At 46.7% G+C, this 21,054-nt stretch overlaps 1 protein-coding gene across 1 annotated transcript in view; it reads right to left on the bottom strand.

The window, feature by feature from the left end:
* Nucleotides 1-21,054, bottom strand: part of LOC136011516 (collagen alpha-1(VII) chain-like) — a 118,188-nt gene that overhangs the window by 58,426 nt on the left and 38,708 nt on the right. The window contains exons 19-42 of the mRNA XM_065673450.1: nt 20,035-20,154; nt 16,675-16,821; nt 16,285-16,479; nt 15,820-15,959; nt 14,506-14,629; nt 13,469-13,612; nt 12,972-13,162; nt 12,338-12,469; nt 11,108-11,182; nt 10,711-10,791; nt 10,596-10,622; nt 10,264-10,308; nt 9,505-9,573; nt 9,302-9,388; nt 8,604-8,630; nt 8,110-8,181; nt 7,674-7,733; nt 7,454-7,489; nt 5,903-5,938; nt 3,907-3,942; nt 3,590-3,625; nt 2,735-2,767; nt 1,576-1,647; nt 270-329 (exon numbers count right to left, since the gene is read on the bottom strand). Of these exons, the coding sequence (XP_065529522.1) occupies nt 270-329; nt 1,576-1,647; nt 2,735-2,767; nt 3,590-3,625; nt 3,907-3,942; nt 5,903-5,938; nt 7,454-7,489; nt 7,674-7,733; nt 8,110-8,181; nt 8,604-8,630; nt 9,302-9,388; nt 9,505-9,573; nt 10,264-10,308; nt 10,596-10,622; nt 10,711-10,791; nt 11,108-11,182; nt 12,338-12,469; nt 12,972-13,162; nt 13,469-13,612; nt 14,506-14,629; nt 15,820-15,959; nt 16,285-16,479; nt 16,675-16,821; nt 20,035-20,154 (2,045 nt within the window). The remainder of the gene's footprint in view (nt 1-269; nt 330-1,575; nt 1,648-2,734; nt 2,768-3,589; nt 3,626-3,906; nt 3,943-5,902; nt 5,939-7,453; nt 7,490-7,673; nt 7,734-8,109; nt 8,182-8,603; nt 8,631-9,301; nt 9,389-9,504; nt 9,574-10,263; nt 10,309-10,595; nt 10,623-10,710; nt 10,792-11,107; nt 11,183-12,337; nt 12,470-12,971; nt 13,163-13,468; nt 13,613-14,505; nt 14,630-15,819; nt 15,960-16,284; nt 16,480-16,674; nt 16,822-20,034; nt 20,155-21,054) is intronic.

Genomic DNA, 21,054 nt, shown 5'->3' with positions numbered 1-21,054 from the left:
GTGCTGTCTTGCATGTTCATAAGTGATACTCTCTCTGCACCCCTTTGCACTGACTGTGGATGACAAACCCCATCACACAAGACCACCATGGGTTCATCAAACACAGGGTGAGACCGCAGCTCCTTGTCACCACCTCACTATGAACTCCCTTAGGGATGAAGCCCAGCAAATTCACATACATGGAAGTGACAGAGAGATTTTGTCTCTGCAGCTCCCAAGTTGCCTTCTTTGCCCTCCCCTTTCCACATCCAGCCTCTTGCGCCACTCACCCTGTCGCCTGGGTCTCCCTTTAGACCAGGTTGACCGGGAATACCGAAACCTGGACTTCCCTGCAAAAATCAATGATGATGTGTGTATCAGTGTAATGCAACTCTATGTGCAACAGAGACGCAGCAAGACATAAACCCTGTGCTGGTGCTGCCTTTGAGTTTACCTTTATGGCCACCATATAGAATCCCAGACTGGTTTGTGTTGGAAGGGACCTTAAATCTCATCCAGTTCCAACCCCTGCCATGGGCAGGGACACCTTCCACTAGAGCAGCTTGCTCCAAGCCCCCGTGTCTAACCTGGCCTTGAACACTGCCAGGGATGGAGCACTCACAGCTCCTCTGGGCACCCTGTGCAAGCACCTCAGCACCCTCACAAGGAAGAGCTTCTGCCTTATCTCCAACCTGAACTTCCCTTGTTTCAGTTTGAACTCATCACCCCTTGTCCTATCACTACATTCCCTGATGAAGAGCCCCTCTCCAGCATCCTTGTAGCCCCCTTCAGACACTGGAAGCTGCTCTGAGGTCTCCACGCAGCTTCTCTTCTCTAGGCTCAACAGCCCCAGTGTTCTCAGCCTGTCTCCGTACGGGAGCTGCTCCAGCCCCTGATCAACCTTGTGGCCTCTTCTGGACTTGCTCCAACATGGTCCCTCTCCCCTCCTAACCACACTCCTTGCCACTTCTGAGAGATGCTGTTGTGGATATCCAGCCTTCACTAGAGTTCTATTTGAGGAACCCAGCACGTGCCTCACTTTCCCCATCCTGATCTTGCAGACCTTGGCTGCAACTCTTCCATCACCATGCACACAATGTGGTGGCATGACCCTGCTCTACTCATTATTGCACTCTTGGGAACGCATCCTATGCCATGCTCACTGTTGGCAGTCTTAACCTCAGCACCATTTTGCAGTCCCCTCAAGGGTCAGCCTGCTTCCCATCCTTCTGTAACTGTTTGGTGCTAAGCAAGATTCAGAAGGAGATAACAGCATCTCACCAGAGCAGCTTCCAAGCTCAGGACACAAATCTCCACACCTAAAGCTGCAGGAAAGGACAGAGCAGATCCTACTCATTTCAACCACGGGCAGCTGCCTGAGCTGAGCTTTGGTAACTGCATCTCTCGCTGACACCCTTTAAAGGAGCTTTTGACTTCTATATGGGACAAATCCCCCCTTGGCTTTCAGCGCATGGGTGCTCCTTGGTAGCAAGACTTGGGAAGGAATTCCATCTGCCTCAGAATTTCCTTTGTGGACATGAACAAAATAAACCCTTCTACCCATAAAAGATGCACCAAGAAAAGCAAATGTTTTACCTTCTCTCCTTTGTCTCCTTGGATTCCTTTGTCTCCTTGTGGTCCCAAGGCCCCAGTTGGTCCAATGTCTCCCTGTACATAAAGGCATTCCCAAAGCTAATAATACCATGCAGGGAGCCCTGTTCATCTGGCTCCCTTGAGCTGCATTTTGCACTTCCAATGCACTCTGAAAACCATTCCATCGCCAAATCCACTCAATTTTGGGTTTACATTGAAGCTTTCTCTGTGGTACCTGGTCTTCTGCCATACAAAACTCATCACAGGAGTTACACCCTCCCCAGCCATGCAACTGGTATACTGTAAAGCACCAAATGTACATTTATAGTGGTGTAAGCAGGATAAAATCCAGATCTTTCATTTCTCTGAAGGTTGGCAATAAGGTTATCATTTAATAATCATCATTATCTTAAATATGTAAGATAATCCAGGCCACATTCCATCATGAGGCCACTGCAAAAACCCCAGCCTACTTCCTAATGCAGCCAGCCTGAAGGAATAGACACTTTGCTAACCAATGTTAAGCAGTCTGGACAGTAAGACCAATGAAGGGAGATTGCGCCAACATCCAAGCACAAGAAAAAGGACAGAACTCATCCCTATGGAGTAAAGGAGGTATGGAGGAGATCTCCTTGGGTTGAGAAATTCAATTCCCTCTAGTCATGGGGAGGCCAAATGCTGCTTGAGGGGACTAAAGACATGGAGAAATCTCCATTCATGGGAATGCTCAGCACACAAGGTCCTGAGCAACCCGACCCAGCTTTGAAGTGGGGTCTATTTCGAGCAATAGATGGGATTAGAGACCTCCAGAAGTCCCTTCCAGCCTCAGTTCTGCTTTGATTTTGTGTCAATGCCTCCCTTGGTTGGAAACCAGCTTCTGTGAGTGGCTGGATTTGCACTTGAGTGATGTCTCCCTTCCAAAACTAGCACATGGAAATCCCAGTTTTCCCTGCAGACTAGGGCTAGGAAGAGAATGACAGTTACAACGTGTTAATAAAAGCAAAGAAACACCAGCAGGGCAAGACTGTTGCTACTATTTCAACCTCTTCTCCTAGTCAATCACAAGGGAGATATGATTCAGATGGTGAAACATGGTACAACCTTCCCTGTTTCAGGCCAAGATCTCACCTAAGTTTCAAGCAGTGCTGATTAATGGACTTACCCTGACACCTTTCTTTCCTGGAGGTCCCAAAACCTGAGGATAAATCACAGAAATGCTCTCTTATTTAGGAAAAGGATGTTCAAAGGAGGGTCTATTCATGCTTCCTTTTCCAAGGCAAGAGAATCTCAGCCTTGTTATGGGATAGGAAACCCGTGACCAGCACTCATGTCTAGAAAAGCCAAATCCCAATCCCAGTGAAGCTTCTGAGGACCCCCACCAACTTCAATAGGTTTTGGCTCCACAGATGGGACCGAATGATCACTCATGTGTGTTATTGGTAGATAGCTGCTGTAGCCTTCTCTAACACACACCAAGGACCAACCTTCAGACAGCAATGTCCCTGCTCATTCCAGCATCCTCCAGGACACATCAGTTTGTCCTGGTGGTGGATCTCAGTCCTTAATGCAACCTCCATGTGCTCCCACAGCCCTTGCAGCAATGCCATGGGGCATGCAGAGGTAGCCACCACCAAGGTTTCACCTCAAAGCTGCCCTAGCATTTGGAGGGACATGAAGAGCAGTGCTTCTTCAGCAGGGACCAAAGCATCCCCATAGGGAATGAGGAGCTAGAGCAGGAGAACAGGCCTGGAGCACAGTGTTTCAGTGGTGGGAGGCTTTATCCTTGTGTTTCCTGAATAACAGCAAAGCTCCTTTGAGAAGAGAGTGGGCAACTGGGGTGCAATGGCTGGGAATACAAGAAGTGAAGTAAGGCAGCAGAAGGCTGGAGGGACAGGGAAAGGGTCTGTTCGTTCTTCCTGCAGTTCAGTGGGACACATCTCTCTTGGTCTATGGGCACTGCTGGTGGTGATGCCTTTTAGCTATAGCACAAGAAGGGCTGTAATTTGCTCATAGTTACCCCCATAGCTGGAGCACCTGGAAATCCTGGGTTTCCCTGCAAGGCAAAAGGACATAAAATGAACAATCTGGGGCAATGAAAAATATCTGCCCATTGCCTTCCCCCATCTGTTTCTTAAACCAGCTCAAAACTCATCTCAGAAGCACAAGAGCAAAACAGAGAGGAGACACTGAGTTCAAGCACATCCCTGCTGGCTTCATCTATATAAACACACTTGACAGTGCTTGCAAAAGCTCCACACATGGAACAAGCTGGGACAGTCAGGATAGCTTCACCTGAGCTATTGAAACACATTGTGCTCTTACTGCTTGACTTACTTGGTCTCCTTTCTGCCCTGGAGGTCCTGGGAGTCCCTGTAAGACATCAAAAGAGAATTTCCACCAGGCTGAAATCAGATTCAGCAACTTTTGGTCTCTTCTGCAGAGAGAAGCTCCCAGCCAGAGAGAAGAAGGAAGATCTTCAGCCCAGTCTTTCACTAACTACAAGACAGTTTGGCTGTAAGGACTCTAGGGTGAGACAGAAATCCCCATGGGATCTTAAGGTCCTTTCCAACCCTAGCTATTCTATGATTTGATGCCCATCTCCAGGACGCCTTATTGCCATCTAGCTGGAGACCAAGTGGAGAGCTGCAAGCTGTCACACCAGGTAAAGCTACCAGAGATGGTCCTTTGCAAGCAAGAAAACATACGGAGATACTCATAGACTCATAGAATCATAGAATAGTTAGGGCTGGAAAGGAACTTGAGATCATCCAGTTCCAACCCTGCTGCCATGGGCAGGGACACCTCACACTAAACCATCCCACACAAGGCTTCATCCAACCTGGCCTTGAACACTGCCAGGGATGGAGCACTCACAACCCCCCTGGGCAACCGATTCCAGTGCCTCACCACCCTAACAGGAAAGAATTTCCTCCTTATATCCAATTTAAACTTCCCCTGTTTAAGTTTTAACCCGTTACCCCTTGTCCTGTCACTACAGTCCCTGATGAAGAGTCCCTCCCCAGCATCCCTATAGGCCCCCTTCAGGTACTGGAAGGCTGCTCTGAGGTCTCCACGCAGCTTCTCTTCTCCAGGCTGAACAGCCCCAACTTCCTCAGCCTGTCTTCATATGGGAGGTGCTCCAGTCCCCTGAGCATCCTCATGGCCTCCTCTGGACTTGTTCCAGCAGTTCCGTGTCCTTTTTATGTTGAGGACACCAGAACTGCACACAATGCTCCAGGTGAGGTCTCACAAGAGCAGAGTAGAGGGGCAGGATCACCTCCTTCGACCTGCTGGTCACGCTCCTTTTGATGCAGCCCAGGATACGGTTGGCTTTCTGGGCTGCGAGCGCACACTGCAGCCGGCTCATGTTCATTTTCTCATTGACCAGCACCCCCAAGTCCTTCTCTGCAGGGCCGCTCTGAATCTCTTCTTTGCCCAGTCTGTAGCTGTGCCTGGGATTGCTCCGACCCAGGTGTAGGACCTTGCACTTGTCGTGGTTGAACTTCATAAGGTTGGCATCAGCCCACCTCACAAGCGTGTCAAGGTCCCTCTGGATGGCATCCCTTCCCTCCAGCGTATCAACCAGACCACACAGCTTGGTGTCATCGGCAAACTTGCTGAGGGTGCACTCAACCCCACTGTCCATGTCAGTGACAAAGATGTTGAACGAGACCGGTCCCAACACTGATCCTTGAGGAACACCACTCGTTACAGGTCTCCATGGGAGCTACAAGACCAGGTCAGTGCTTTCCATAACCCAGCCCCATGAATCTGCTCAGAACTGGAAGCTGTGAGTATACGGACCTGTTTTGCTTGCATGGCATTGCTCCTGCAAGGAGCACTGACTCAGGGAGGACTCAGCCTACTTCCATTTTCCACTGCTGTAGCTATTCTTAGGAAGAAATATTGCTGTCTCTTTTGATCTTTGAGGTGATTTTTGATCTTTGAGGTTATAACTAAATGCAAGTGCAGCTGCGGGAACTGTACACCTGAAACACAGCTCAATAAAAGCAACCTGTCATACTCAGCATGGACCGTCAGAGAGAATTCCAGGTTGGTTTGTCAGTGTTTGCTTGCTGCAGACTGTCCTGGGGATCTACCACTGGGGCAAGGTCTATCTCAAGCTGCAAGCTCCTTGAACCCTACAGTTACGTGGCATGTACCTATGTGGCCCAGTTATATCTGGCCAAACTGGGAGAACCTTTAGGGGAGACCTCAAATCCCTCCCTCTGGATCTCCAACCAGGTACCTCAATTGTTCTGTCCTGAGCCCAAAACCAGCCAGAGCTTCTTCCCCTCCTACTCTGCACTCCAGTGCTGGCCAGTCTCACCTTTTCCCCTTTAACACCTCCTTGCCCTTTGTTACCCTGGAAAACAGAAGATGCTTTAGTTAAGGCAAAGCCCCAGCGGCAGAGCAGGATGAGACTGGAGGCTCCCATGCTGCAGAACACGCTGAGCATGTTCCCTCCACTGGAGACTGTGAAAGCAGGGAGGAAAGCAAATGAAATAAAAGAAAATGTTAAGTTTATCACATATATATCATATATAGCATGTTATATATACAGTCCATGCTATATTGCATATTAATTACCTGCAGAGTATCTAGAATATATTAAGGTTTCTTGTATAATCAAACATACTTTATATACAATGCCTAATATTAAAATGCATGCATATTATAATACATAATTACTGTAGAGTTACATCATGATTATCTACCATATAATACACATATACTACTATATGTATGTATGGACTGCCTTGAGCTTGATCAGACTGAGCATAACCAAAAGGAGTAAAGTGAGATATTGGTCCAGGGCACAGTTACTACAATTCCCTGAGTCTATGATACTACAGCTTCTCCATTTACATATTGCTTTTTTATCTTAATTGCTAAAATCTCATAGAATCCCAGAATGGTTTGGGTTGGAAGGGACCTTAAAGCTGATCCGGTTCCAACCCCCTCCCTCGAGCAGGGACCCCTTCCACTGTGTCCAACCTGGCCTTGAACACTGCCAGGGATGGGGCAGCCACAGCTTCTCTGGGCACCCTGTGCCAGCGCCTCAGCACCCTCACAGGGAAGAGCTTCTGCCTAAGAGCTCATCTCAGTCTCCCCTCGGGCAGGTTAAAGCCATTCCCCTTGGCCTGTCCCTACAGGCCCTTGTCCAAAGCCCCTCTCCAGGTTTCTTGCAGCTTTATTTTCTGCTTGAGTCCCTTCCTTATCATGTGTCATCTTTGGCTTCACAGCAGAGTTACCAGTTTGAACTGGAGCTGTATTTGTCCAGTCTCTTTCATCTGGCAACACCATGAAGCCAAAATCATTCCTCTCCACCAATGCCAGGCTCTTAAGTATGGCGAGAGCATTGGTCAAGGTTCTTTTTGTCTCCAAAAGTTGGAAAAAAATGGGCACTTCCATTAGAAAAATCGAACTTCAGGATGGGATCTATCACCTCTCATAGGGGTGATCTTTCTCCACTGGAAATCTTCCTGGAGGAAGGTGTCCAAAATGAGGATGTGAGACAACCTGCTGCTTACACCTTCCTCCCAAAACACGTCTAATGTGAATTCCCACATTTCTGTAGAGTTTCACTGGCCACAAAAATGCCATTTATTATTTGATTAAAAAATCGCATCTTGCTGCCATTCCAGGTCTGTGCAGCAATGACTCCCACAGACCAGGGACTGCTGATGTGTAGAATAATTCCCTCTTAGCTTTTGGATAGAGGGTCAATATTCCCACAGCCTACGATGATGCGACGTGATCTACAAATCTAAGGATGCCACAATATTCCTGCAGTCTGTGATGACGGTTAGAGCCAGACGCTTTCCTTGGCACCCGGGTACCAGGCACAGGGACTCAGGTTCAGCATTTCAGCACCCACCTTTGGTCCTGGTGCTCCTGGAGGTCCCATAACCCCCTAGAAACAGGAGAAACAATGAAAACTCAGACTTTAAAACCCAATGTCTTCCCCACTCAGTTTGTAACCACAAGATGTGTCCTCCAAGTAACACCTTGATAAGAGGTATTGGAGGGGACTCTGGAAACACAGAACCCTCCAAAGGGATTTTAGCTGCAAATCCCACTCAAAATTGCCAACAAACCTGCTCTCCTTCCTCCCCCTTCATTCCAGCAGTGCCGGGAATGCCAGTTCCTGCAATCCCCTATAAGGAAAGCACAGCATTCACTCAGGAAAGCTGGTCCCCAAGGCTGCAGAATGTGGGATTCACTGGAGCAACCCTATATCCAGGGGACAGGGAGCATGCAGGGCTTGGGCCATGTCTGTGAGGAAACACTGTTCCTGTGAGCAGGAACCACACAGGAGATCTTCCACTGACTGGAAACAAGAGGATGCAGAGGATGATAGACTTGGATGGAGATGGAGCATCTATTTAACCACATACAAACTCCAATCCATACAAGCAGGGAGAGAAGGCGAATGGTGGAAGATCCCAGTGTGCCTCCCCACATGTCTATTTTCCTATTACTTTGTCTCAGCTATTCCTAGTTGATGGATTCAGCAAGTATCTAAATAATGACCTTTTCTCCCCTTGGTCCAGGCAGTCCAGGAACACCATGTGGCCCCACAGGGCCCGGCAAGCCAGGTTTCCCCTGGAAAGGAAGATACAGCATCAAGTCTTTCTCTTCCAAACCGGTTGTTACCAATCCTACTAAAGAAAAGGTTCAGTTTCAAGTCTGCAGAAACACAAGCAGAGAAATATATACCCTGATGTGCCTATCTAGGGGGTTGGAACTAGATGACCTTAAGATCTTTTCCAACCAAAACCATTCTGTGATTCTATGAACTGGCCATTGGTGAACCACTCACTGGCTCTCCCATGCCTCCCCTGTCACCCTTGAGGCCACTCCTCCCACAAGGGCCCTGCATGAAGCACAGGACAGTCTTACTGCATGTCCCAGCAGCCCTTTATGAGTCTTGATGGACATCTAATAGATATGAAAGCCAGCTTAGAAATACTACTAATAAATGCTTCTTATCACATGCAGAAGTAAAGCCAATCTCAAGTACTTACCCTGATTCCTGAATCCCCTGGTTCACCCTGAAACACAAAGGACAGTGTGAATTACCATAGGCTGGTAATTTAGAGAGGGGTCATCTGTAAACTTAGTCCCAGTAAAAAGCTCCTGCACTTTGACAAATCCAGAGACCAAAATCCCTATCCCCAAGGGAAGACAGAGCTTTAGCAGAGGTTTCTGCTATCTTGCATGCTCCAGACACCTCAACCTGCAATAGCTGGTGTCAACCCCTCATCCCTTTGGGTAAAGCAGGGGAGTTTAGGTCTCCTGGTGTCTGCTGAGTCACTCTGACCCATCCCCAGTGCAAGGAGACATTTGGTGATGATCATCAGACCAGTTTTGGCACAGCACAAGTGATCCTGTGAATTCCACTCCAGTCATTGAACAACCATCCTAGGGATGTGGAGCTGGAAAAGGCTTAGCGGCCACTGAATCTAGTCCCATGTCAGACGAGGCTGACTGTAACCATTCCAAGTTCCATCATCAGTTCTCACTGTGTTCAACAACAGGGCCCTGATGATAGGCACACTTTGCAATGCCTCCTCTGATATCTCAAGTGGGAGAATCCCATGATGGAGAGGAGAAATGTGCATTCCCAGGGCCCTTGATTGAAGAGTATCCAGATTATGGGCTATTCTGGGTCTCCTCCTTCTGTGGCATATCACAGAACCAAGCTTCAAATCATCACACTCACCTTGATGGGGATCCCTGGTGGCCCCTGTGGCCCTGGTAAACCTGGTGGTCCTGCTACCCCGGGAACCCCCGGCTGCCCTTTTTGTCCCTGCAACAATGAAAACCAGGATAGGGATGGATGTGGGCTCTCTCCCAGCTCCCTTCCCTTCTCTGCTAGCCCTTGAGAGGCTGAAGGGTCCAGCACACCTTGGGTATGGTACTCACAGGAGGTCCAGGCTGCCCATTGCGTCCAGGAATCACCTCCACTCCTCCCAGGACATAGCCTGGTTCACCCTGAGCACAAAGGGAGGAGGACACATTCTTAGCTTCATTAAGCAGACAGGCAGTACCATGACTTAGAGGCAATTTCATGATGCTTAAAAACAACTTTAAGGCCAAACAGCCCTTTTCAAACCACCTACTTGCAGCAGCACCTTAGCAGAGGTACCAGAATGGCCATGACATGAGGTTTGCTTACTGGCATGGAAGAAAATTAATCCCAGGGGAAGAATGAAAAGGTTGGCTTTCAGCAGGATCTGTTCCATGATCTGTAGCCATACAGGTGGATGCAAGGAAGAAGGAGAAATGTGCACTCGGGCTTTGGGAAAGACAGAACAATTGCTCCTGGGATCTGCCTACAACCGATCGTGAAACCTTACCTTTCTGTGTCCTAAATGTATGCAAACAGGCTTGTTCATAATGGAAACTCAAAAAGGCAGAATGACCCAACTCAGGGCTACCTCCTTCTGCACATAGCCAAGATGTGCCAAGAGCCTGTGACAAGGACTGAGCACTTTTCTCCATAAAGGCATTAGATTCCCCCTAGCAAAGCTGAAGACCAACTCCCCAAGCTGGAGACTTGTGTAGGGCTTGTTAACGGAACTCAGAAGCTCATATTAACCCAAGGTCACTGTGGATGCCTAGAAATTAGAGTCAGAGCAATACAATCGCTTTTTGCCAATGAAACCCAGGAATGAAACTCACTCTGTCTCCTTTTGGCCCTGCTGGTCCTGGATAGCCAGGAGATCCCTGGAATTAAAACAAAACCTGCTGCATTAAACAGCAAAGCACCCATAAGACCATCATTGTGGAAAGTTCAGGTTACAGATCTGCTTCTAATAAAATTTCATTTGCTTTTAAAGTGAATATGAAAATAGATTTTGATCCCAACATTGATGATAATCATGTATTTGTCACCTGTGTGGTCAATGTGTTGTATGTCCTTCTCTACTGATGGGTGCATGTAAGATGGACACCCAATGTAGTAACAGTATAGTATGTCCAAGAACCAATGGATGCTGTGCATTTTTACTTACAATGTCTCCTTGGATGCCAGGAGGACCCTGCAAAACAGGAGAGAAAGATTAGAGAGCCATGCTTACTCTTCTCTTCAATGGCACTTGGACAAAGCTTGTTAGAGGAAATACATACCATGAGTCCAGGGGGACCAGGAGGACCTGTTCTCCCCGGTCTGCCTGGCAGCCCGGGAATGCCATCCTTCCCAGGTAGACCCTAAACACAGGGAAAGTAACAGCATTTAGGTTATGGGCCCAGACCCGCAAACCCAAAGAGCTTCAAGAGCTTTGGGTATAACCCAAAGTGATGTACCTCTCAAAAAGCATCTCTTGTGAGAGTCCCCAGCTCCCAGCACACATATGTACACATATTAGTTCCCATCTGCCCAATTTTCAAAGCCAGCACAGAGCAGGATATACCAAAACACCAACATGAAAGATCTGAAGATGATTCCTTGGTTCTAATCTCTTCCTTGGTTCTAACCATTTAAATACATATTAACTGAGTGGATGGTTCATGCTGGTGAACTCACCCGCTCTCCTTTCTCTCCCTTTGTAGTAAAGCTGTATGGGTCATAGCCGCCATGAGCTGGTGAGCCTCTGGAGCTCTGGAAAGGAAAAGGAAAATCGAATATGATCAGGAAATTATTATCCACCAAAGGACAGCAAATAAACTCAAACCAGAGTGATGATGAAACACAGACTAGCACGCTTGGCTTATGCAACAAAAAGAAGAAGCAGAGCTGGCCATCCAGGAGACCTGTTCATATCCTCAGACTATTTAAAGTCCCTTGGAAGTCATGCATTATTTATTTTGTCTGTGGTTTGCACCGGAATTGGGAGAACAGGATGAAGAACACAGAGTTGTGTGAGGACAAAATGCAGTCAGGGGATGTTTTGATGCCTCAAGAAGTCTTGGCCCATGTCACATCTACAGTTCAGGATCTTCTTTCTGTCTCAGTGACACTCTAAGTATTCTTGGTTACATATCTGCAAGACTTCAGGATAGTGTCAATGCAATTCTTCTCCTCCACCACGGAAGAAACTATAGAAATAAGTCTGGCAGAGATGAAATAAAGACCCTAATTCAACCATCCATGGACAACATTCACCTCACCTTATTTTAGACTGCCACAGCATAAACTTCACTTCAGTGTGGACACCTGCCTATGAACTGAATCATGACCAGACTTGGCTGACCACACTCACCAAGCTACTAGAGAGACCCTCATGTTCTCCAGTAAAGCTAACATAGACTGCTCAATCTTGTTAGCTACAAGCCACATCAGTAAACTCACTAGACCAGCACACGGGTTCTGGGTCTGTTCTACTGTTCTTCATGTCCTCAGGCTTTCTGCTTGGTGGGAGGAATGGGCAGATTTGCCTCCTGACATTTTATTTCTTAAGTCAGGAGCAGTGGCAGCTGCTTGGTCTTTTCAGTGGCTCCACTGGAGTCTAGAGCTATCTGGGATGCCACAGAACATCTGGGACATCTGTATGGGCAGATACGATGCTGGCTCTATGGAAGACCTGCAGCTCATTGGTTTGCTGGGAAGGAGCACAGGAGGCTGCTGCATTTCCCATGCTGAAATGGCACCTTCTAGGATGACCTTCCCAATCATGGACACGGTTTCCGAAGTTAAGGGTCTTGACACTGATATAACTCCACACCACACAGATACGAGAAGTGACCTGATCAGAGCAGTCATCAATGTTTCTTTAAATATAGTCCCCTAAGCAGACACCAATGAACTAATTCTCACCTTTAAACACCAAGGATCACAAGCCTTCTCTTCTCTTTGGATATGCGGTTCGGTTGACGACGGATCAGGGATGTGTGGCTTGCTCTCTGAGTCACCAAACGGCAACCGCTTGTCAGCTTCGTGTCTGGCAACCTACAGCATGGAGGCTGGCTTAGATTAGTGATCCTGCAGGCTTTGGAACCAGACACGAAACAACAACCTTCAGCAGGTCTCAGGAGGTCTCTGTGCTTTTATATCACCAACCTTCTCCTTGAAACAGCCATAAAGTTTCCTTGAAACGGCCATAAAGCCATCACTGTTGGAGATACTCTGCAGAAGAGCTCACATCCATACCAATGACCCATCAACCAGAGTTAGAAGAGGGCAAAGAATTTATAATACATCCAAGGGCTCTGCAGTGGCTTTATTCAACAAAACTTCCAAAGCTATGTTCTGGCTTCCCCAGTTCCATCCCCTTGATATCAGACTTTGTTCTTTATCTCTAGGGCTGGACAGTGAGGTCAGGATTGGACCCAGTGTCCTAAATCTGTTCTAACTTTGCTTTAAAACTTTGCCTCAGGAAGAAGATTGCCCTTTGTGTGCATGACCCACACCAAGAGATGGCTCATAGTCAAAGCTCTAAGAAGGATCTCACCTCCCCAGATGGTAGCTGGGTCCCTGAAGGCTGAGGGTCAGAACAAATGACTTCTATGAGCTCTCTGAGGATATGAGGTAGGTCATCGAATGTGCTGACATAGAACACATTCTGGAGGTTCTGCTGCAGCAAGATGCTGTTGAGCTCAATGGGGTCAGCTCCTGAGACACCCACAGCAATGATGCGGATCCCTGAAACACATTGATCACCCAATTGAAGCAAAAGTGTTTGAGGTCAGAGTTTACAAACCCTTCATCACCATTTTCCCGTTAATATCCTCCGCTGGGATCAGTTACTCCTATAACATGAGAACAGACGTGAAGCAGCATGCATGAGCTATAGCAAAAGAAAAGAGACACAAGCTAGGAACAGAAAGAAGCAAGGATATAGGAGTGAAGAAAGCCAGAACACACACATCACACAGTGTACCACCCTCCACCCCTTGGAAATCCATGGAGAACCAAGGACGCAGGGAAATGCAACAGGGCAACTTTTACCCAAAGCATGGGCTACTCTGGCAGGTGGCAGCACATCATCCTGGGATTGCCCATCAGTCACGAGCACCATCATGTGAGGGAAATCTGGTCTCATCCCTTTGGAGGACTGAAATAACTCCTTCAGCATGTAGGTTATACCACGACCTGAGCAAACATAAAAAGAAGGATTAGAGGAGAGGTTACCCAGGAATTTGCAGTCTGACCAGTTTCCCCCCTGCTTTTTCTGACCTGTTCTTGTATTGGGATCAGCCCCATTTTAATGTGTTCCTGACCAATATTACTGAGCCAGGAAGAGGTATTTAAGCCTTCGGTTAACACACCGATGCCTCAAAGCTTCCCTCTATGTCGACTGATGGGAAGACATTATTTGGGCCATTTAAAAATGGTAAGGTTAAAACAAGCTACCTTCAACTTAGTATTACTGCTCATGTACCTTCAGGGATCCAGGTAAACCCTATTGTCCCTCTGGGAATAAGCATTTGGAAAGTCCTGCCTGTCTCTGAGCTTTTGAACTACATAAACCAAAAGTGTCTGGATTTCTGAGACCCTGAGCTAATGAAGAGCTGTGCTACTTGTCAACAGATGGGAACAAAGGACATTAGGTGATGAAAATAGGATGGGACACATAGTTTTGTTGCTTGGGTTATACAAGGCAATAACAGAATTTACTGATGAAAATGTGCATACAGTGAGCAATAAAGATGCTTCAGCATCAGCTCTCCTCACCTAATGTCTATGGGGTTTATCTCCAAGCCAGGTATAAAAACCTCCTTCAAGTGCAGGCAAGGTTATAAACTAATGAAGAGGAACCCAGCAGTAAAACTGGTACGCAGATATAGGACATCAGGCTACTTGGAAAGACCATCCCTGGCAATCAAACTACATTCAATTCTTTGTCCTCAAACTTTAAAGACATTTGGGCCATAACTTTCTAACCAAGTAAATGGGTTCAAAACACTCAAATCCTTTCCCTGGCTTTCAGACTCTGTCTTGGGGCTAGAAGGTCAACCCCATGTCTGCAGCCCAGCCATACCCACCCGTTCGTGTGTTGCCTCCAGTATAGTGCAGGCCTTTGATGGCTTTCAGGGCACTGTTGCGGTCATGGTGCTGGTTGAAGTAGAAGGCTGCCCTGGGCTCCTCACTGTATTGAGCAACAGCAACCTGCCAAAGAGAAGGGGGTTAAAAACATGGAGGGCTGAGGCACACAACAAATGTGCCACCACTCAGTAAACTGCCTTGAGTTAGATAATACACTAATTAGATTGTTAATACTAGTTAGATGATAACTAGTTGTGGTGGGAAAAGAGCAGAGACAAGAGATAGTGTTTCTTGCAGACTGAAACCAGGAACAAATATGTCTGTTGGGTTGGCAGGCACATAGGGCACAATCCATATGCTTAAGGATGGGTAAGATACTCTTTCTGACTCTCCAGGGCATCAGAGATTACTGCACAGACTGGTGGATACAGAATAGGCCCGACAGAAGACTGGCACACTTTGGGCTGCTCATGGCTGGCTGGGAGCATCTCCCACTGCAGTATCTCCTACAGCAGCACCATCCCTCCTGAATGAAACCCTTGCTGGCTTCCTTTTGCAGTCAGAGATCTACTCAGCTCATATTATAAGACCTAAATTGTTTTCATCTCCACAGAATTATCTGATAAGCTGGGGCAACTGCATCATATACCTAAAGCTCCAAAGCTGCCTGCAAAGCAAAGAGTGCAAGAAGTTCCCATCTCCTGATCAACTGAAAGTGAGCTACTTAGGTCTCTTCCTAGTAGAGCTAGTTCAAATGTTACGTTAATTAAGCACAAATGACCCCAAATAAATGATCTACTGAGTCTTCCCATTGGCTTTGCTGTCATTTGCTGTAGGCTTCATTTGCCCTTGGGGTGTTTCACAGCATGGCCTGGGGATCTCATCCTCTGCTTGTCTAGAGGAGGCATCTTCTGGCACATGCCTTGTCTCCCATCTGGGCCTCAGCTTGGGTCTCTAACCATCAGCAGTGTGGCTGTGGGCAGAGATGGGGCACTGAAGGGGTACATGCCCTTAACGCATCCCTGGACTCCACAACCTAGACACCATTTCAGTAGGTCTGGAATTTGCTTTATTCCTGTTGAATTTCTGGTCTTGGAAAAATGACCAAGAAATGGAAATAGATCCAAATGAGTAAACTGATGTTTAGGAGACTTCTATTCACGTCTTTGTTGGACAAATACATGTCTTTAGGCGAGCACTTAGTCTTTCTGATCCACAACATGTAAGCAAACACTGCTCTCATAGCAGGGGTGAGCAAATGGTGAACACTTGGAAGGAAAACACCTTCAGGAAAGTGAAGAAAAAAATCTTGCCTGTGTCCCTTCAGGCCCAATCTTAGGGAAATAGGAAATGATCCGGAAGAGGAAATCCTTCACTTTATTGAAATTGCTCTGGCCAATGCTTGAGGATTCATCCACGAGGAACCCAATGTCTGCTTTGAGCTTGCCACAGACTGCAGAGGGGAGAGAGGATCTCTGTAACCTGGGGGGTCCTAAGGCAGAAGCATGTTTCTTTATATTCAGAGCAACAAAACAAACCCAATACCTCTTGTGATGCCAAGAGCTGGTGAGTGAGCAGGCAGCACCTTCACCCGCATTGTTCTAAGAGCTTCATTCCATTTTATAGGCTTTGTGTCTTCCCTTTCCCTGATATTGTCCCCTCTCACTACTCAATGAATAAAGGCTAGTTTTGCTTCTGAGATCAGAGAAGACCATGGTGCCTGGCGGTTTTGGCCCACTGCTACATCATCATCATATCACACACAGATACACACTCACTTGGTCCACGGACAGTCATCAGCAGTGCAGACACTGCAGTGATTGACAGTGGGGTCTCTGGGGTTGGTGGTAGATTTGGGGTGGTGGCCAGTGGAAGAGGAATGGTCCCCACATTGCCAGGAGATACGGATATAGATCTCATCATATCCAATTCATTTGGAGTGATTAGTGCAGGTGACCCTATGTGAGGTCCCACTGTAAGAGACAAACAGAAGAGGTGTTTTTAAACCTCTTTTAGTTATGTTTTAAACCTCTTTTAGTTATGTTTTAAACCTCTTTTAGTTATGATACCCCAATCTACCAAGAGTCAGAAGGGCAAAGAAGCCAGGAAATTAGTCTCAATAGCTTTTACCTAGGTGAAACTGCTACACAAGTCTCCTACCTTCATACCTGTTTGCCCAAGGAGAGTTGTCTCTGGTCCCTCAGTATCTCCAAAGACTGGTCTTATAGAAAACAAATACATTTCCTTGGCGCTCAGTCCCATCACTCGATACGACCTAGAAGCTGCTGATAACAGCTCCTGGGAAACATCAGAAGCTGTGAAAAAGGGAAAAGAAACCATGCATTGACTGGGAGCCAGAGAAACTCAACTCCCATTTCTGCAGCATCCATCTTCCAATAAGATCAACTTGGACAAACAGGAGCTTGGGCATAAGTTGAGTCCTTGGCTTCAGAGTGGAGGCTCTTGGTGAGACATGCTTGCAAACTGCAATGGTCAGGTCCTAAACCAGATGAAGTAAGCTTGTTTGTATGCAAAAAGGGAATTCTTGAGTACACGAACAGGAAGATAAAATTGGAATTTGTACAAGTGTTTAGAGAGGGCATTTGCTTTAAGTGGTGCCTGAGGCTGAGCTCTGTGATAGACCAATGGTTTGCAGCGGTTGGCATGGTTAGGAACAGTATTTTTTTATTGATGAATGGGAATTTTGATGAAAAATTGAATCAAACTTACTTGAGAAATACAATGGATGGTTTGGATTTAAAATAATGATAGGAAAAGTCTGCAAAAAATGTCATAATCATGTTTTGACATTTTAGAAGTGTCTTATTTTGGAAATACTGAATGAAGAGTTTTGGCACTGTTCAAAGTGGAACTTGCACCTTTTCTTTCTGAAACAATATTTTCCCTTCAAAAATATGAAAAAGTTCAACTCCTATGGAAAGAAATTAAATCAGTGTAAATGATTATTCCATTTTCATTAAATGTTCTCAATTACTCCCCAGAATTTTGGAAGGGAGATTTTGCTCCTTCTTGGAGTTTGACTCAAACTACTCTACTTGCCTCCCTTTGGGCAGTTAAAATAGTAACAACTGGTTTAAGATGCCGGTTACCTTGCCCAAAGAAATTTGCTGTGTGAAACACAAGCTGACAGCACTGATGAAGCACAGATCTACAAGAGTCCACCACCCACTCTAGACTCCCAAACAGGCAAGTTCAGCTACTTTTCCCTTTGCAGCTACGCCACTGAGCAGTGCTAAACCCCTTTGATTCACGTAATGGGGATTTCACATAGAATCCCAGACTGGTTTGGGTTGGAAGGGACCTTAAAGCTCATCCAGTTCCAGCCTTCTGCCATGGGCAGGGACACCTTCAACTAGAGCAGGGTGCTCCAAGCCCCTGTGTCCAACCTGGCCTTGAGCACTGCCAGGGATGGGGCAGCCACAGCTTCTCTGGGCACCCTGTGCCAGCGCCTCAGCACCCTCACAGGGAAGAGCTTCTGCCTAAGAGCTCATCTCCGTCTCCCCTCTGGCAGGTTAAAGCCATTCCCCTTGGCCTGTCCCTACAGGCCCTTGTCCAAAGCCCCTCTCCAGCTTTCCTGCAGCCCCTTTAGGCACTGGAGCTGCTCTAAAGTCTCCCCTTCAGGAGCCTTCTCTTCTCCAGGCTGACCCAGCCCAGCTCAAAGTCCTTCCTGTCTCATGGGAGAGGAAGGCTGGCTCTGGATGGAGCCCTACTGACATACATGTGGTTGGTCTTGTTTAACACTGGACAGAGGAGGTCTCCAGCTGGAACAACCTCAAGCTGTGTAGAAGGGGACCCAATCTTTTATAGGTCAGGCTGGCTAGAATCAGCCAGCAGGGAGGAGAGCATTATATGAGCTTAAAAGGGGGGTGGGGCAAGGAACACGGGTAATGAATGAGCAGTCATTTAGGAAAAAATCAAGTTGTGGACAAGAAAATTAATCAAGACACCAAGAGACCCAAAAGAAAGGGATTCTTAATTGCCTTTATGCACTAATGTTGGCAGCTTGGGTAATTAAACAAGAGAAACTGGAATTACCCACTTTTAAGTATAAATCTGCTCTCCTTGGTACTATTGAAAGGTGGTGGCAAGATTCATCTGACTGGAATGTGAAATCAATAGTTATAAACCTATTTCAGAGGGATTGATCCAGTGAGGGCACAGGGGGACTGTCAGACATGGTGTTATCCATTTCTGAGCCCCTGACAATGCTGAAACCAATGATTTTTTGGATACTTAGGGGTCGGTACTTTAACAGCATGACACAGGAGGGGAACAGTTGCATTAGATCACTTACATCACCCTCGAGAACTGAATGTTCGCTTCCTTAATCACTTACCCATAATATGTAGAGCAACAAACTGATGCTACCACAGGAGACTTCATCCTGAGTGACATATGCTGCACGTCTTAAGCTGCCAATACCAAAATGTCCTTGGAATTACAATAAGAATGAAAGCTGAAGACCTGGTAACTCAAAAAAAGCACTGCAGGGAGCACGGGGGAATTGTGTCAGGTTTTCTTTTCTTTATTGACTTAGGAAGATGAAGTGATCCCTAGCAAAAAGTCAGTGGCTGAAGCAGCAATGGCAGGGAAGTTGCTATATTCAAAGAGATTTAAGCCCATTCCAGGAAAGAAATGATAGAGCTGGTGCTTGAAAAGGGCAAACCCTGTAAGGGCAAACCAATGGGAAAAAGAAAGATACACTGGAAGTTGTGAGCAATGACTAAGGAAGTTTTGGAAGCTCTTTACCATAGAGAAAAGCTTTTAAACAGAGCATTAAGGTTCGATGGATGACAAAGCCCAACTTTTTGTTTCACTGCAACTATCTCTGATGGACAGGTAGTTACCCTAGAGAAAGAGATACTGATAATGCCCACCAGCAGAGCTTTCCTAAGTAGAATCACAAGGTGATTTGGGTTGGAAGGGACCTTAAAGCTCATCCAGTTCCAACCCCCTGCCATGGGCAGGGGCATCTTCCACTAGAGCAGTAATTTTCATGTCTCCTTCTTCTTCCACAGAGATTTTTGCAATAGCCAAATGGATCATCTTGTGAGTCTCCTCAATGGGCCAGCATCTATTTTTCCCCTTCTTTTTAAGCCAAATGAAGAAGCTGAGATGAAGGGACATGATGTATGGAAAGCTCCAAGGCCAACCCTCTGTTCTTCTGTTAAACAAAGTCCAGATGGGTCCAAAAGAAGGAAGAGTATTGGTGCCAACAGTGACAGCATCATCTGTCCAGGTCAAACTGGGTAGCAGGGAGACACAAGTCATGAGAACTGAAGGTAGTAGCAGCCACTTAAGGGTAGTGGTGGAAAGAAGTTTCCTAGCTAATATCTGCCACTTGCATCTTCTGCAGCATCAGCTGGTTCCAAGACCAGGTACAGACCAGAGGGCAAGCCAGATACATCCATGCTCCATCCTCAAATCCCCTTGGGTCATGGGGAAGCTCACACAAGAGGGGACCAAATTCCAAGCCACCCTTCTTCTCCCCACCAAAACCACATTACCTGAGGACAAGCGCCACATTAACAGGTACATGGATGCTCCAGGAACAGCCCTCCAAGTCAGCACAATGCTGGTCTCTGCAGCCTCCTGCACTGTGAACTCAGTCACTTTGGGTAAATCCACTGTTGGAAGAGAAAGAAATAAAGCTTAGGGTGGGTAGAAGATACCACTGAAATGTTGGTTGAGCCAGAAAGAAACTGATGCATCCTTCGGGAGATGCAAATGCTGCCCCACTGAAATAAAAGGAAAAAGTCCAGATAGAAATAATGAACATGAAGCAAATCTTTGCTACACTAGTTCACAGCTCCAGATGTTGGTGAATCTCTGATGGTCTACCCTGGGGTGCAAAGATGTGTGTGCCAGGAAACACATCTTAGCCTGAAAACAGCTTTGGAGATCTTCTGCCTCCTAAAACATCATGTTTTTTGGTATGAGGAAGAACCCTGCAGCACTTCAGGGTTTTCCAGAAAGCTGGATCAAATCAGATCTTCAACTGGTGGGAGCTGATGGGGTTTTAGCAAGTAACTGTTGGCAGATCCTTGGCTGGCTGTTTCTCTAAACTGATTGTGACATTTGAACTGTTGGGATGGGAAATTAAGATCTTGCCTGCTCATGTGTGCCAAATGTTAATGCTCCTTGATGCCACAGCACTGGATCTACTCCCCTGACCCTCTCCACCATCTCATCTGCAGCATCAACCAGGTCGCATGATGCCACAGCATCATGAGAGATGTTTGCCTTTTTCTACTGGAAATGGTCAAGGTATCGTGACTAAAGAGATAATTCCAAGGTAATGGGTCACAAAAATAACATCTCATGGTGGTTTTTGACAGGGGAAGACAAGCAAAGTCCCATGGTTTCTCAGTAATAAGAAGAAAGGAAGAATGCATGTTTTCTAGCATGCTCCTAGTGGGACCTGAGAAGTAATAAGGTGTCTATCAGCCAAGATTGCTCTTTTCACAGAATCACAGAATCCCAAGGGTTGGAAGGGACCTAAAAAGATCATCTAGTCCAACCCCCCT

The sequence above is a fragment of the Lathamus discolor genome, chromosome 1, assembly GCF_037157495.1.
Source record: "Lathamus discolor isolate bLatDis1 chromosome 1, bLatDis1.hap1, whole genome shotgun sequence".
NCBI lineage: Eukaryota > Metazoa > Chordata > Aves > Psittaciformes > Psittacidae > Lathamus > Lathamus discolor.
The sequence above is the reverse complement of the archived record's forward strand: the minus strand, read 5'-3'. Positions and strand labels throughout refer to the sequence as shown.